Source organism: Melitaea cinxia, chromosome 27, assembly GCF_905220565.1.
Source record: "Melitaea cinxia chromosome 27, ilMelCinx1.1, whole genome shotgun sequence".
NCBI lineage: Eukaryota > Metazoa > Arthropoda > Insecta > Lepidoptera > Nymphalidae > Melitaea > Melitaea cinxia.
Window position 1 is genome coordinate 235,766 of NC_059420.1, and position 12,174 is coordinate 247,939.

The 12,174-nt window shown below is 38.1% G+C and overlaps 1 protein-coding gene across 1 annotated transcript in view; it reads left to right on the forward strand.

Moving 5' to 3' along the window:
- LOC123667233 (leucine-rich repeat serine/threonine-protein kinase 1) overlaps nucleotides 1–12,174 on the forward strand; it is an 81,492-nt gene that overhangs the window by 6,508 nt on the left and 62,810 nt on the right. The window contains exons 2-3 of the mRNA XM_045601188.1: nucleotides 1,386–1,577; nucleotides 4,801–4,966. Coding sequence (XP_045457144.1) covers nucleotides 1,386–1,577; nucleotides 4,801–4,966 — 358 coding nt within the window. The remainder of the gene's footprint in view (nucleotides 1–1,385; nucleotides 1,578–4,800; nucleotides 4,967–12,174) is intronic.

Genomic DNA, 12,174 nt, shown 5'->3' on the forward strand with positions numbered 1-12,174 from the left:
GTGGCCCTTTACAGCATATGATTTAAATGAATATTTTCGAAGATATTACAGATTTAAAAATTGCGGTACGTAGCGTTTGCGGCGGTTCCGGTCGGCTTTTACTCTAAAGTTAATGCGTGCAGGCCACGGGCAGTAATGAATAAATCAAAACTACTGGATCGATTTTAATCATTTTTTCAGTCAATGACATAGGCTATAATTACATTTTATACACGTGCGAAGCCGGAGCGGGTCGCTAGTATATTTATAAAAGCTGGCGTTTGTAAAGTCGTATTTTTGATTTCAACAAAAAAACTCTACCAGTTGCATCTATGCGTTTCTCTTTGACAGCAGCGTCTTTAAAAATACTAGCTGACCCGGCGAACTTCGTATCGCCTAACAGTGACTTTTAAGTATTATCACAAATCTTTTGTATGGGAGTATAGAAAAGTGTTGTTTTTAGACTTTTTTAGGAAATTTTAAATTTTTTTTAAAATTTTTCTCTCCGTAAGAACCATCCTCGTACTTCAAGGAATATTTAAAAAAAAGAATTAGCGAAATCGGTCCGACCGTTCTCGAGTTTTGCGCTTAGCAACACATTCAGCGGCTCATTTTTATATTATAGATTATTAAAATTACCCAAAAATAATATTAAAGAATATACCCAAAAATATTATTAAAATTAATTCTAAATAAAATTTTGCTATTTTTAATTTTCAGACAGACACAATTTTTTTTAATAAACTCAAAAACCAGACAAAAATCGTAATAAGGTAATCATAATTAACATAAAAAAATTTCTTCGTACCTTGGCTATATGCACCAGCCGTACGAAGCCAACATCGATATATTTACGTGACGTGGTAGTATAGACTATATGTCTTCCGTAATTAAGTAACGCGAACCTTCCACAATAGACATGTGTAAAAATTAGGAAAATTGTTCCGGAAAATGAAAATTTCAAGAATACGTACTATAATATAAACAGTGAAAGTTCGCAAAAAGAACGATGATTGTTAGGCTCTTGGCTCTTGGACTAGGCCCAATTTTAAAACAGAGAAGTGACAGATTTTTCGAAATCGATTTTTAGCAGTTTTCGTTCCAATGGAGTCGTATGAACATGTATATAGATATATTAAAAAATATTAATTTTTGTCCTTTACTGTGTTTTGAAATTGGGCAGCCGTGTTGTGTCAACAAATAAATAAAGCAGTATAAGACCACAATACATTCATGTCTCTGGGCTCATAAACTTAAGCAATTCCTGTCATAAGTTTTACCAAACAGTCTCTTAACCATTGACGAATAATGAATATTTGATGAATGAATGAAAAAAAAAAAATGAATCTATGATGATGAATCTTTCTTCATCTATAAGTTTGACAAAATAGTTTCCCAACTACCAGGCAGCTCTATGGGACAACCTGGAGCTGCTGCAGGAGCTGATAGCCGGCGGGGCGGAGGTGAACGCTCGCGACGCCCACATGCGCAGTGCTCTGCATGCCGCTGCTCTGGCGGAGCGAAGCCGTTGCCTTCCCGCGCTGTGTACGGCTGGGGCTGATGTGGACGCACGGTCCGACCACGAGACTGGAGGGATGGTGGGTATTGGCAGAAACGCTACTCTATTTCTCTGCTTGATTCAGCCTGTAACATCCCACTGCTGGGCTTACCTTTGTCCATATAGGAGAAGAGTAAGGATGGCGGATATATTCCCTACTATGAGTAACGATCGCTATCAAGTGTTTATGATAACTACCGGGTTAAAAGTGTATTGCTCATGGCGTTAAATAAAAGAATATTTGGATCTTTGATGGTATTTATTAAAGTATATTAATTACAATGGTGTTTACTAAAAGATTAATTACTTAATTTTAATATTAATGCAAGGACACGACCGTTCTCCTCAGTGGCTGCCAATAGAGAGTGTTTCAATCAAGTGTCAACTGTCATTGACATATTATTAAGACAGATTATTATCAGTCGCTTCAGCCTGTAATATCCCACTACTGGGCACAGGCCTCTTTCCCCATGTAGGAGAAGGATCAGAGCTTAATCCACCACGCTGCTCCAATGCGGGTTGGCGGATATATTTCCTACTATGAGTAACGATTGCTATCAGGTGTACATGATAACAACCAGGACCGACGGCTTAACGTGCTCTCCGAGGCACGGTGGGGAGACCCACAAGGACTGCACAAACACCCAGACCACGGCAAACACCTGTATGGCCAATACAAATGTTTGTCATGTGCGGGTATCGAACCTGCAACCGCCAGCGCAACCGGCACAATCCATGACCGTAACCGTTGCGCCAACGCGGCGTCATTATTATCAGTAGATTATTATCAGTAACGTTCCGGAACTACAAAAAGCTTAACGTTCTCTTTGATACGTGGTTCCCATCGTACCCAAGGACAGACATGAGAGCGGAATTAAATATGCCTACAAATAAAAATATACTTCCCGAGTGGATCGATCCCGCGACTTGTGTTCAGGTGCACGACACACGCATCGCTACACCGTAACATTCTCGAAATCCCACAGCCTACAAACTAAGAAATTTCAGAGAAACACAATGAAAAGAGTAGAGTATATTTGATACTACTGTACCGTATGTTTATCATGTAACTGTTAAAGTAATAAATCAATTTTGACGATTTTTTTGGAGCGAAACTTCTTTAGAATAGTTGTGATTTGAAACTCGATGAAACGAAAATACGTCACGATAAAGAAACAAACAAATGTATAAGATTAAGTCAGCGAGAGAATGAGATAGAATACATTATACATTATTTTATATTCTCTGTGGAAAAAAATTCTTATAGGATACTTTTCAGAAGTTCACTTCTACCGCGTGTGAATTGACACACAATTTTTTTTTATTTTAAACCTACGATTCACGCGCTACGCTTCAGCCTGTAATATCCCGCTGCTGGGCATAGGCCTTTCTCAATGTAGGAGAACGATATTTTAATCCCGAGAAAAATTTGTCCAATGTTATTTATTTCAAATACTCTCCATCTTTGGCTTTCTTATTTATTTATTTTTTTTATACCACTAGGTCGGCAAACAAGCACCTGCCCTTATAGACACCTGCAACACCAGAAGCATCGCAAGCGCGTTGCCGACCCTATCCCCAATCCCTCCAGGAGCTCTGGTCACCTTACTTACCAACAGGAACACAATACTGCTTGAAAACAGTATTATTTAGCTGTGATCTTCTGTAAGGTCGAGGTACTACCGCAGTCGGGCTGCTCCATATTTAGAGCAGGAAATTCCTGCTGTGCCCTACCTCAGTTATGTAAAAATAAATAAAATAAAATATAATAAAATAGCCTTTATTGCTGCTTTTTTCCTTAACACTAATACATAATAATATATGCCTATTTTCTAAAAAAAAAAAAAATTGGTTTAATTAAATTTAACTTGTATTTGAATGATCGGCAACTGGGTGTTTGTGTGGAACAGCTTGTCTGTCGACAAAGGCCTCCTCTAAAGATTTCCACGTATTCCTACCTTTTGCTAAGCGTGACCATAGCGGACCAGCTATTTTCTTGAAGTCATCTTCCCATCTTTTCGCTTGTCCTCAGTTATGTATATGTGTATCATCTTATTAACTTCCTTCACACTATATCACCTATTTTTAGACCATAGCGAATAATGGTCCGGGAGCCAGTCACAGATTTACATGGCCATTTTCCTCCGAATCGAAACTTCGTAAAATGTATTAGCGATTTATATTATGAATATTCGTGACCGTCAGCCGCGACACCGTGGTAGGGACTGGCAGTGGCAGCTTCCCACGCATGGAGAAAAAAAGTCAAAATTTGTCGGATCAGCTGACGTATAATCCTAATTTTTCATAATTTAAATCCTTAATGTATTTTGACGAAGCGTTAGCGCAGCGGTCGCGGGTTCGATTCCCGCTCACGACAGACATTTGCATCGACCATATAGATGTTAGTCGTGGTCTGGGCGTTGTGTTTCTGTTTGTGTTTCCGGACCCCCAACACAGGAGAAAATCCTACTGGAGGATCCGTTGAGTGTGAAGTGTTTATTAATTTTACGAAGTTGCGGATGGGAAGAAATAATTGACCAAATTTGTAACTGGCTCCCGAACCATAATATGTTAATAAAAATCATTGACTAGCCCGTTGGCCCAGTTTGTAGTGACCCTGCTTTCTGCTCCAAGGGTTGTGGGTTCGATTCCCGTCCCGAGTCTGGGTGTAATATAAATATTTATTTATATATTTTTATATGTATTATTTATAAGTATGTTTATCGAAAAAAAATATATATGTAGCTATATAACAGTCGGCTGTTACCAATAACACAAGCATTAAGTTGCTTACTTTGTGAACTGTTGTTAACTTAAACTTAGTTGTGAACTTGTGTTACTTTGGAACAGACGACCGTGTGTGAATTGTGTAAATATTTATTTATTTATTATTATTTTTATTTTAGTTTCTCAAACCGACCTACCGTAACCGAATATTTTAATTTTTTCATACGAAGAAGAAAGCTATTCCGTAAGGCTTCACTGAAATAAACAGTCAGGCCGTTATTAGTCTGATAATTATTGCAGTTAGAGTTAGAGGCCGCAAAGGAATACTCCATTTTCCTTGGCGACTTTTGCCAGCGGACAACCACATGGTCGGCGCAATATGGACAACGTTATCGTTTCGAAAGGCTCTAAGCCGTAGTGAATTAAGCTTCGAATCTTCTCTTCGCAGAAAAAGATGCCCATGCCCAGTAGTGGGAAGTTACACGCTGATTCGTGAATGTATTTGCATTGGTAGACTTCAAAATATCATCTTCCAGACTGCCCTCCACACGGCCGCTGAACGAGGTCACGTGGAGAACGTCAAAGCGCTGCTAGCCGCTGGAGCTGATCTCTCAGTGCTGACAGCCAGTGGCGATACAGCGCTGGCGCTCGCTGAAAGGGGGCGGCACCGACACGCTGCCCTAGCTCTGCGAGAGGCAAAAGGTGAGCTTTATCACGATTCATTCTGTCACTTTGTGCCTTCCGATTTCAGGATATTATTTCTTTACTGACTGTCTAGGAACTACTGCTTCATACAAAAGACAAAAGGTAGGTTTAGTTCCAACGGTATTCCTATGACCATTCCTTGCAGGACGTAAAAGAGAGGATGCTTGACGATATGCAAAAGGCTGTAACTATAATAAAATCTATACTAATACTAGCTGACTCGGCAAACGTTGTCTTGCCGCTAAACGCTATTTAAAAATAGGGGTTGGTGATAGAAGGGTGAAAATTTAGGCTTGTATGTATTTTTCAACACCAAATCATAATAAAATAAAAAATTATCGAAAAATAAAAAAAAAATTAGGGGTGGACTACCCTTAACATTTAGGGGGACGAAAAATAGATGTTGTTCGACTCTCAGACCTACCCGATATGCACACAAAATTTCACCAAGAATCGGTCAAGCCGTTTCGGAGGAGTTTAACTACAAACACCGCGACACGAGAATTTTATATATTAGATTATAAAGAGGTAAAGTTTATAACTTTGTTTGTATGTAGGGGGCTATCTTCGCAAATACTGATCCGATCACGAAGATTCTTTCACTAACAAAAGCTACACTATTCAGGAGTGACATAGGCTATATTCTATTGTGATTGAACAAAAAATTCAGTGAAAATCTTATATATAAAATTCTCGTGTCACAGTGTTAGTTACAATTCTCCTTCCAAACAGCTCGACTGATTTTTATGAAATTTTGTGTGCATATTGGGTAGGTCCGGAGTATCGACCAACATCTTTTTTTCATACAGTTAAGTTATAAAAGGGGTTAATAACATATATGGCAAAACAACGTTTGCGGGGTCAACTATTTAAGGATGAAAAAAATATGATTTAAATGGAAGGTATTGTTGCTATTTGAGACGGACACAATGGAAAGTAATTTTGTATAACTAAGTGGATGTTTTGTAAGTTCAGAGTTGATGGTTCTAACGGGGATAATAACAAGTAGCCGGGATGTTAGGCGCGAACTCGGGGAGGCCAGTCCAGTCCAGTGGACTGCGATGGGCTGAACTGAGTGAGTATCGTTCTAATAGATTTCTTAACGAATATATGATCCTTAAGGGATTTATTATATCTTGATTATCAAGCCTTTTAGTAACTTATTTATTTAATAGGAACCACCTACAGAATGACATATTCAAAAAAAATTACAATGAGTTATGTGCCAAGGTATTAAATATACATATAATTCCTCTTAGAGGTAGTTACAGCATGCGTTTAAGAAAATTAATTCGTCTGCCTAACCTATTTGCGAGATGAACTTTATCATTGAAAGAGGCCGATATAAATGTAGCAGTGAGCTATTCTCACGGCAGAAAAAACCGCGCACATCGACTATACTAACATCAGCTTCTAAAATGCTCTGAGAAAAATAAAATAAAATGAGGCAACGTCACCTCACCTTGAGCGCGAATCCATTAAAGAACAATTTACATAATGTTACATAACATTTTATTCGTAGGGCGTTCGACTTCTAATTACGTTTATTCAATGGGGGGATCTGTAGGTGTTATAGATCACGTATCGCGTGAACAAGAAATTCTTGACCCATTTTTAAATTTTACTTTGTCTTAACAAACGAGCTGCTTTGATAGGCTCTAGTTCGATAGACTCCAACAGATACAGGTTTATTGTGTACTAGCAGTGCCCGCGACTTCGTCCGCGTGGATTTAAAAAGGATATTGTTTAGTTCGCAGAGTTATAAAATAAATAAATTTTTAAAAAAGTAGCCTAAGTTATTACTCCTTACTATATCAGCTATCTACCAGTGAAAGTCCCGTCAAAGTCGGTCCAGCCTATTCAGAGATTAGCCGGAACAAACAGACAGACAGACAAAAATTGTAAAAAATGTTATTTTGGTATATGTACCGTGTATACATACATCCATACGCATTTCGTAAAAAGCGGTTATTTTAATATTACAAACAGACTTCAATTTTATTTATTTGTATAGACTAACATCCCGCCCTGGCTTTTAAACGGGTATTTAAAAAAAATTCAAAAAAGTTTACCTCTAATTTTTTTAAAAAAATATAATATAGCCTATGACACCCGCGGACAGTGTAGCTTTCCAACATTGAAAGAATCTTCAAATCGGTTCAGTAGTTTCGGTGCCTATTCGATGCAAACAAACAATCAAATCTCTCCCCTTTATAATATTAGTTGAGATTCCACCAACAAACTCCAATTTACGTGTCTGATATTTCTTCAGCTTGTGTAACCACCGGTTATAGTTTATTAGTCGAAGTTTACCTTCTGATTAAACCTATCAGCAACTTATCTGCAAGATACATTTCAGCCACCAGTGAAACAAAACACGCAGTGTTTAGTAAGGCATACAAAACAGTGTTATAACAAAATGTGTCGTAACTTGCAAAAGTGTCGTAACGACACGACACTTGTGGGATGTGTTGCTATCAGTATTATGATTACACTAGCTGACCCCGCAAACGTAGCCATAAACCATATATTTTATTAACCTTCTCAACCCCCCCCCCCCTTATAACTTAGGGGAATTAAAAATAGATGTTGGCTGATAGACCTACCCGATATGCACACAAAATTTCATAATATTTTATTAACCCTCTTAACCCCCCCACTTATAATTTAGGGGGATGAAAAATAAATGTTGTTCGATTGTCAGACCTACCCGATATGCACACAAAATTTCATGAGAATCGGTCAAGCCGTTTCGGAGGAGTTTAACTACAAAAACCGCGACACGAGAATTTTATATATTAGATTATAGCGACCCGCCCCGGCTTCGCACGGGTGCTGATACTAAATATACTACAGAATGTCTTTATTTATAGTGTGAAGCTAGCTTATAGCATGGTTATTAACATAATAACAACATTCAAATATGCGTCGTTAGATTACACGTTGTTACAGAATGCGTTGAGGATATAAAGGTTCACTGCTCGTTCCCCGTAGGTGATAGCGTGATAATTTATAGCCTATATGTTGACCCGACTTCCTAATGATATTCGTGCTAAATTTGAAGTAAATCCATGCAGTACTTTTTGATTTTATCCCGGATATACATACAGATAAACAGACAAAAATTCTAAAAACTACATTTTTGGTTCGGTGTCGATTGTAGATCATACCCCAAGTATTCATACAAAAAATATTCTATTTACAGTTTTGATTTTCATACCATTTTATTTTATGTATAGATATTATTTGCTTCATCCTGTAATATCCCACTACTGGGCATAGGCCTCTTTCCCCATGTAGGAGAAGGATCAGAGCTTAATCCACCACGCTGCTCCAATAATGCGCATTGGCGGATATATTCCCTACTATGAGTAACGATCGCTATCAGGTGTACATGATAACAACCGGGGTTAACGTCTTAACGTGTTCTCCGAGGCACGGTGGAGAGACCCACAAGGACTGCACAAACACCCAGACCACGGCAAACACCGTATAGCCAGTACAGATGTTTGTCATGTGCGGGGATCGAACCCGCAACCGCCAGCGCAACAGGTACAATCCATGGCTGTGACTGTTGCGCCAACGCGGCGGCCATAGATATTATATGTATAGATAATTATTATCAAGCTGAAAAGTATGTAGTAAGTTTATATATTATTTTTCAAAAAGTAACTGCGGAGTTTCTTCCCCATTCTTCTCCGTAGAATCTACATTCCGAATCGGTGGTAGCTTTACTGCTACAAATATAATAATTGATTTTTAAAGTTTCAATTTGTAAAACGATGATTCGAAAGTGCTCTTGGAGCCTATTTGAATAAAGCCGTTTTTGATTTTGATTTTGTTGGAACGCGCTAATTTTTGGAACTACTGTTTCAAATTGAAATTATTTTATTGTGTTGGATAGTTCATTTATGGATGAAGGCTGTTGACTATATTTATTCCCAAATTACCGTTTTTAAAACCGCGGCACGCAACTAGTTATGTGGGTGTATAAAAACGAATCCCTATATGTGTCGCTAAACGTAAAACTTTTCGAGATTTACGAAACGACCAATTTCCGATTAGAAAACAACCGGATGGACCGATCCGGCTAAATTTTATTTAGAGTTTACTTACTTTACTCATAACTTAGACTGACAGCCTATCGTGCTCTCTGAGACACGGTGGGGAGACCTACATGGACAGACAACCAGATCGGTAAGAAATTTTTGTCAAGTATTCATCCCGAATGGGAGTCAAATACGTAATTGCCAATGTGTGTACCTACACGATACGCCACTATACCAGAGCGATGTCTTATCCCTGAGGAGAATTTTAATTTGCAAGCAATAAATTAATTGTTGTCAAGCGACCTGTATCAATAATGAAACTGTTAAGTTAAAATGCAAACTCTCAAGAATGCCCTAATCCCGTTAAGGCGCCGGCAGGTGGGCGATTATCTAACATGTAAGTGACCTGCGGCTTCAAGGCCGGGCGTTTTGTGGACTGTACGACACTGTTGAGAAATATAACCGCGTATGTGGTTTTAAATCTAAAACCACATAATTCAAAGATTTTCATTGCAATATGAAACTTTGAATAGTTACGGATTTTGTGAAATAACTCACTATACTACGGTCGCTTAGATCCGTATATAAAGTCATATCAAAAATTTGGACCTGACAGGTATATCGTTCCATAGCTTAATTGGCTAGAGCATCTCCGGCCAGTAGGAGATGCAGGTTCGATCCCCGCTGAAACGGTCGATTTTTGATATGATATTAAAAAATGTTTAGAATTCCCTAATGTGTGGGTAACACATGTGGGTCAGTATTGTGGTCAATATTGTGATATTTTTATTGCAAAATTTATAAAAAACATGGCGGTACGAAGTTACATAATATAATTATTACTTATTTACTTTTGTAAATAAAAGTGCTTATAACACGATTTCGTGTAATATAATGTGATCCACTTGTGTTATCAATAAATAATAAATCTATAAACGTCTAAAGTTCACAGTGACACTTTGATTCATTTGAGTAAATGAATTTATTTAACAAACACACGGTCGTCTGTTTCTCAAGTAACTTGGTGCTTACGGTAGTAAACAAGCGTACGGCTCACCTGGTGGTAAGCGATTACCGTAGCTTATAGACGTCTGCGACACCAGAAGCATCGCAAGCGCATTGTCTCTGGTCACCTCACTCAAACAGGAACACAATACTGCTTGAAAGCAGTATTATTTAGCTGTGATCTTCTGTAAGGTCGAGGTATTACCTCAGTCGAGCTGCTACAGATTTTGAGCAGGATACTATCCTCCGTGCCCTACCTCAATAGAAAGCTCAATGCAAGTTGCGTCATCGAGCTAGTCATATAATGTCACATACTGAGTTATCGTTTATTGGTATGTCGTACAAGTAGCGATCAGCCGGCAGTCCTCGCTCGGCTCCACGGAGAGCGGACGCGTTACCGTTTCAAATGATAAATGTTACGATAAATAGTGTAATAATTATAATAATTAAAAAATATATATAAACAAAAATAAAAAATTAAATATGTATTAATTTGTGATGTTAAATTATGTGAAAAAGTGTTTTGAAGTGTCTTGTTTAAATAAAATTATAATTTGTGTGTGATTAATATAATAAGCGTATAAATAATTGTGATTTTAATAATTTAAGTAACATCCCACTGCTGGGCATAGGCCTCTTTCCCCGTATACGAGAAGGATTTGAGTTTAGTCCAATAAATTATTGAATACTTTGTTTATTATCGTGAGTATTTGAACACGGAAAACATAATTATACGTACTTTAATAAAATATGATCATTATCTATTTATACTTGATATTTTAATGCTGTAAAGTTTTTGTTTCTCTCGTCTGATCTCATGTGCTACTGGTTCTGGCTATATAATATTTTAATATTATAACGTATACTTATTATAAAACTGGCATCATCATTATCATAATTCCAGCCTATTGCAGTCCATTGCTGGACATAGGCCTCTACAAGTTCACGCCAAAAATGCGTGAACTCATGTGTGTTGCCCATAGTCACCACGTTGGGCAGGCGGGTTGGTGACCGCAGGGCTGGCTTTGTCGCACCGAAGACGCTGCTGCCCGTCTTCGGCCTGTGTGTTTCAAAGCCAGCGGTTAGATGGTTATCCCGCTATCGGTCGGCTTCTTAAGTTCCAAGGTGGTAGTGGTACCTTGTTATCCCTTAGTCGCCTCTTACGACACCCACGGGAAGAGAGCGGGTGGCTATATTCTTAGGTGCTGTAGCCACACAGCATATAAAACTGGCAACGCTGGCGAAATTCGTACCATCGTATTTTTCCGTGATTATGTATTTTTTTATTAATTTTACACGGCATTTATCTTGGCAATAAGAAATAAAATAAAACAATGTTGTTTTGTCCTTTCGGGTTTCCGATACTTTTTTTTGTCGACCCAAAGGAAATCCCTAACGGATGGCGCCAGCCCGGGGGAGCTGGAGGGTATGTCCGATTCGCACGGACTATAACCTCTGGGGTGGTCCTTTGCTCGCCTGGGGCGGGATCACGGGGATGCTAGGCACTTCCGCGATCCCGCCGGTGTTGTCCATATAGGGCCCGTCGAGATGCTCCCTCGAACGCTAAGTTTGCCTCCCTTCTTGGGACCATTCAATGCAAACCATAGATTATACACTTATATACTGGATGCGGACGAAAGATCGCCCGGTCTATCGCCCGCTGGTCCGGCGTTAAGGCGGAGGTTGAGTTTTCGACACTTCAATGCCTCTAATCAAATCTAATGCGTACAACGCCAACACAATTTATCGTAGGTAGAGCTTTTACACGGAAAATTTACGATAATCGTAATATTACTAAAGCAATTTTAATAAAATTTGTAATATAAATAAAAATAAACATATATAATAAAAATAAATAAAATAAAATAGATAATAAAAAATAATAATTAAATAAGAAAAAGTAAAAAAAATCAGAATAAAAAGAATAGAGCAGCGGTCTCAAAAGTTGAAATCGCCCTAATGATTGCCAACCTTCGCAAGGAGACGGCACCTTAAGAAGAAGAAGAAAAAAAATCAAAATCTGAAATGAAAACCAAAATCAAAAATAACTTCATTCAAATAGGTATCAAAAGCACTTTCGAATCGTCATTTTATAAATTAAAATTTTAAAGTGATTATTATTATTAAAAGTAAAGCTACCACTCATTCGGA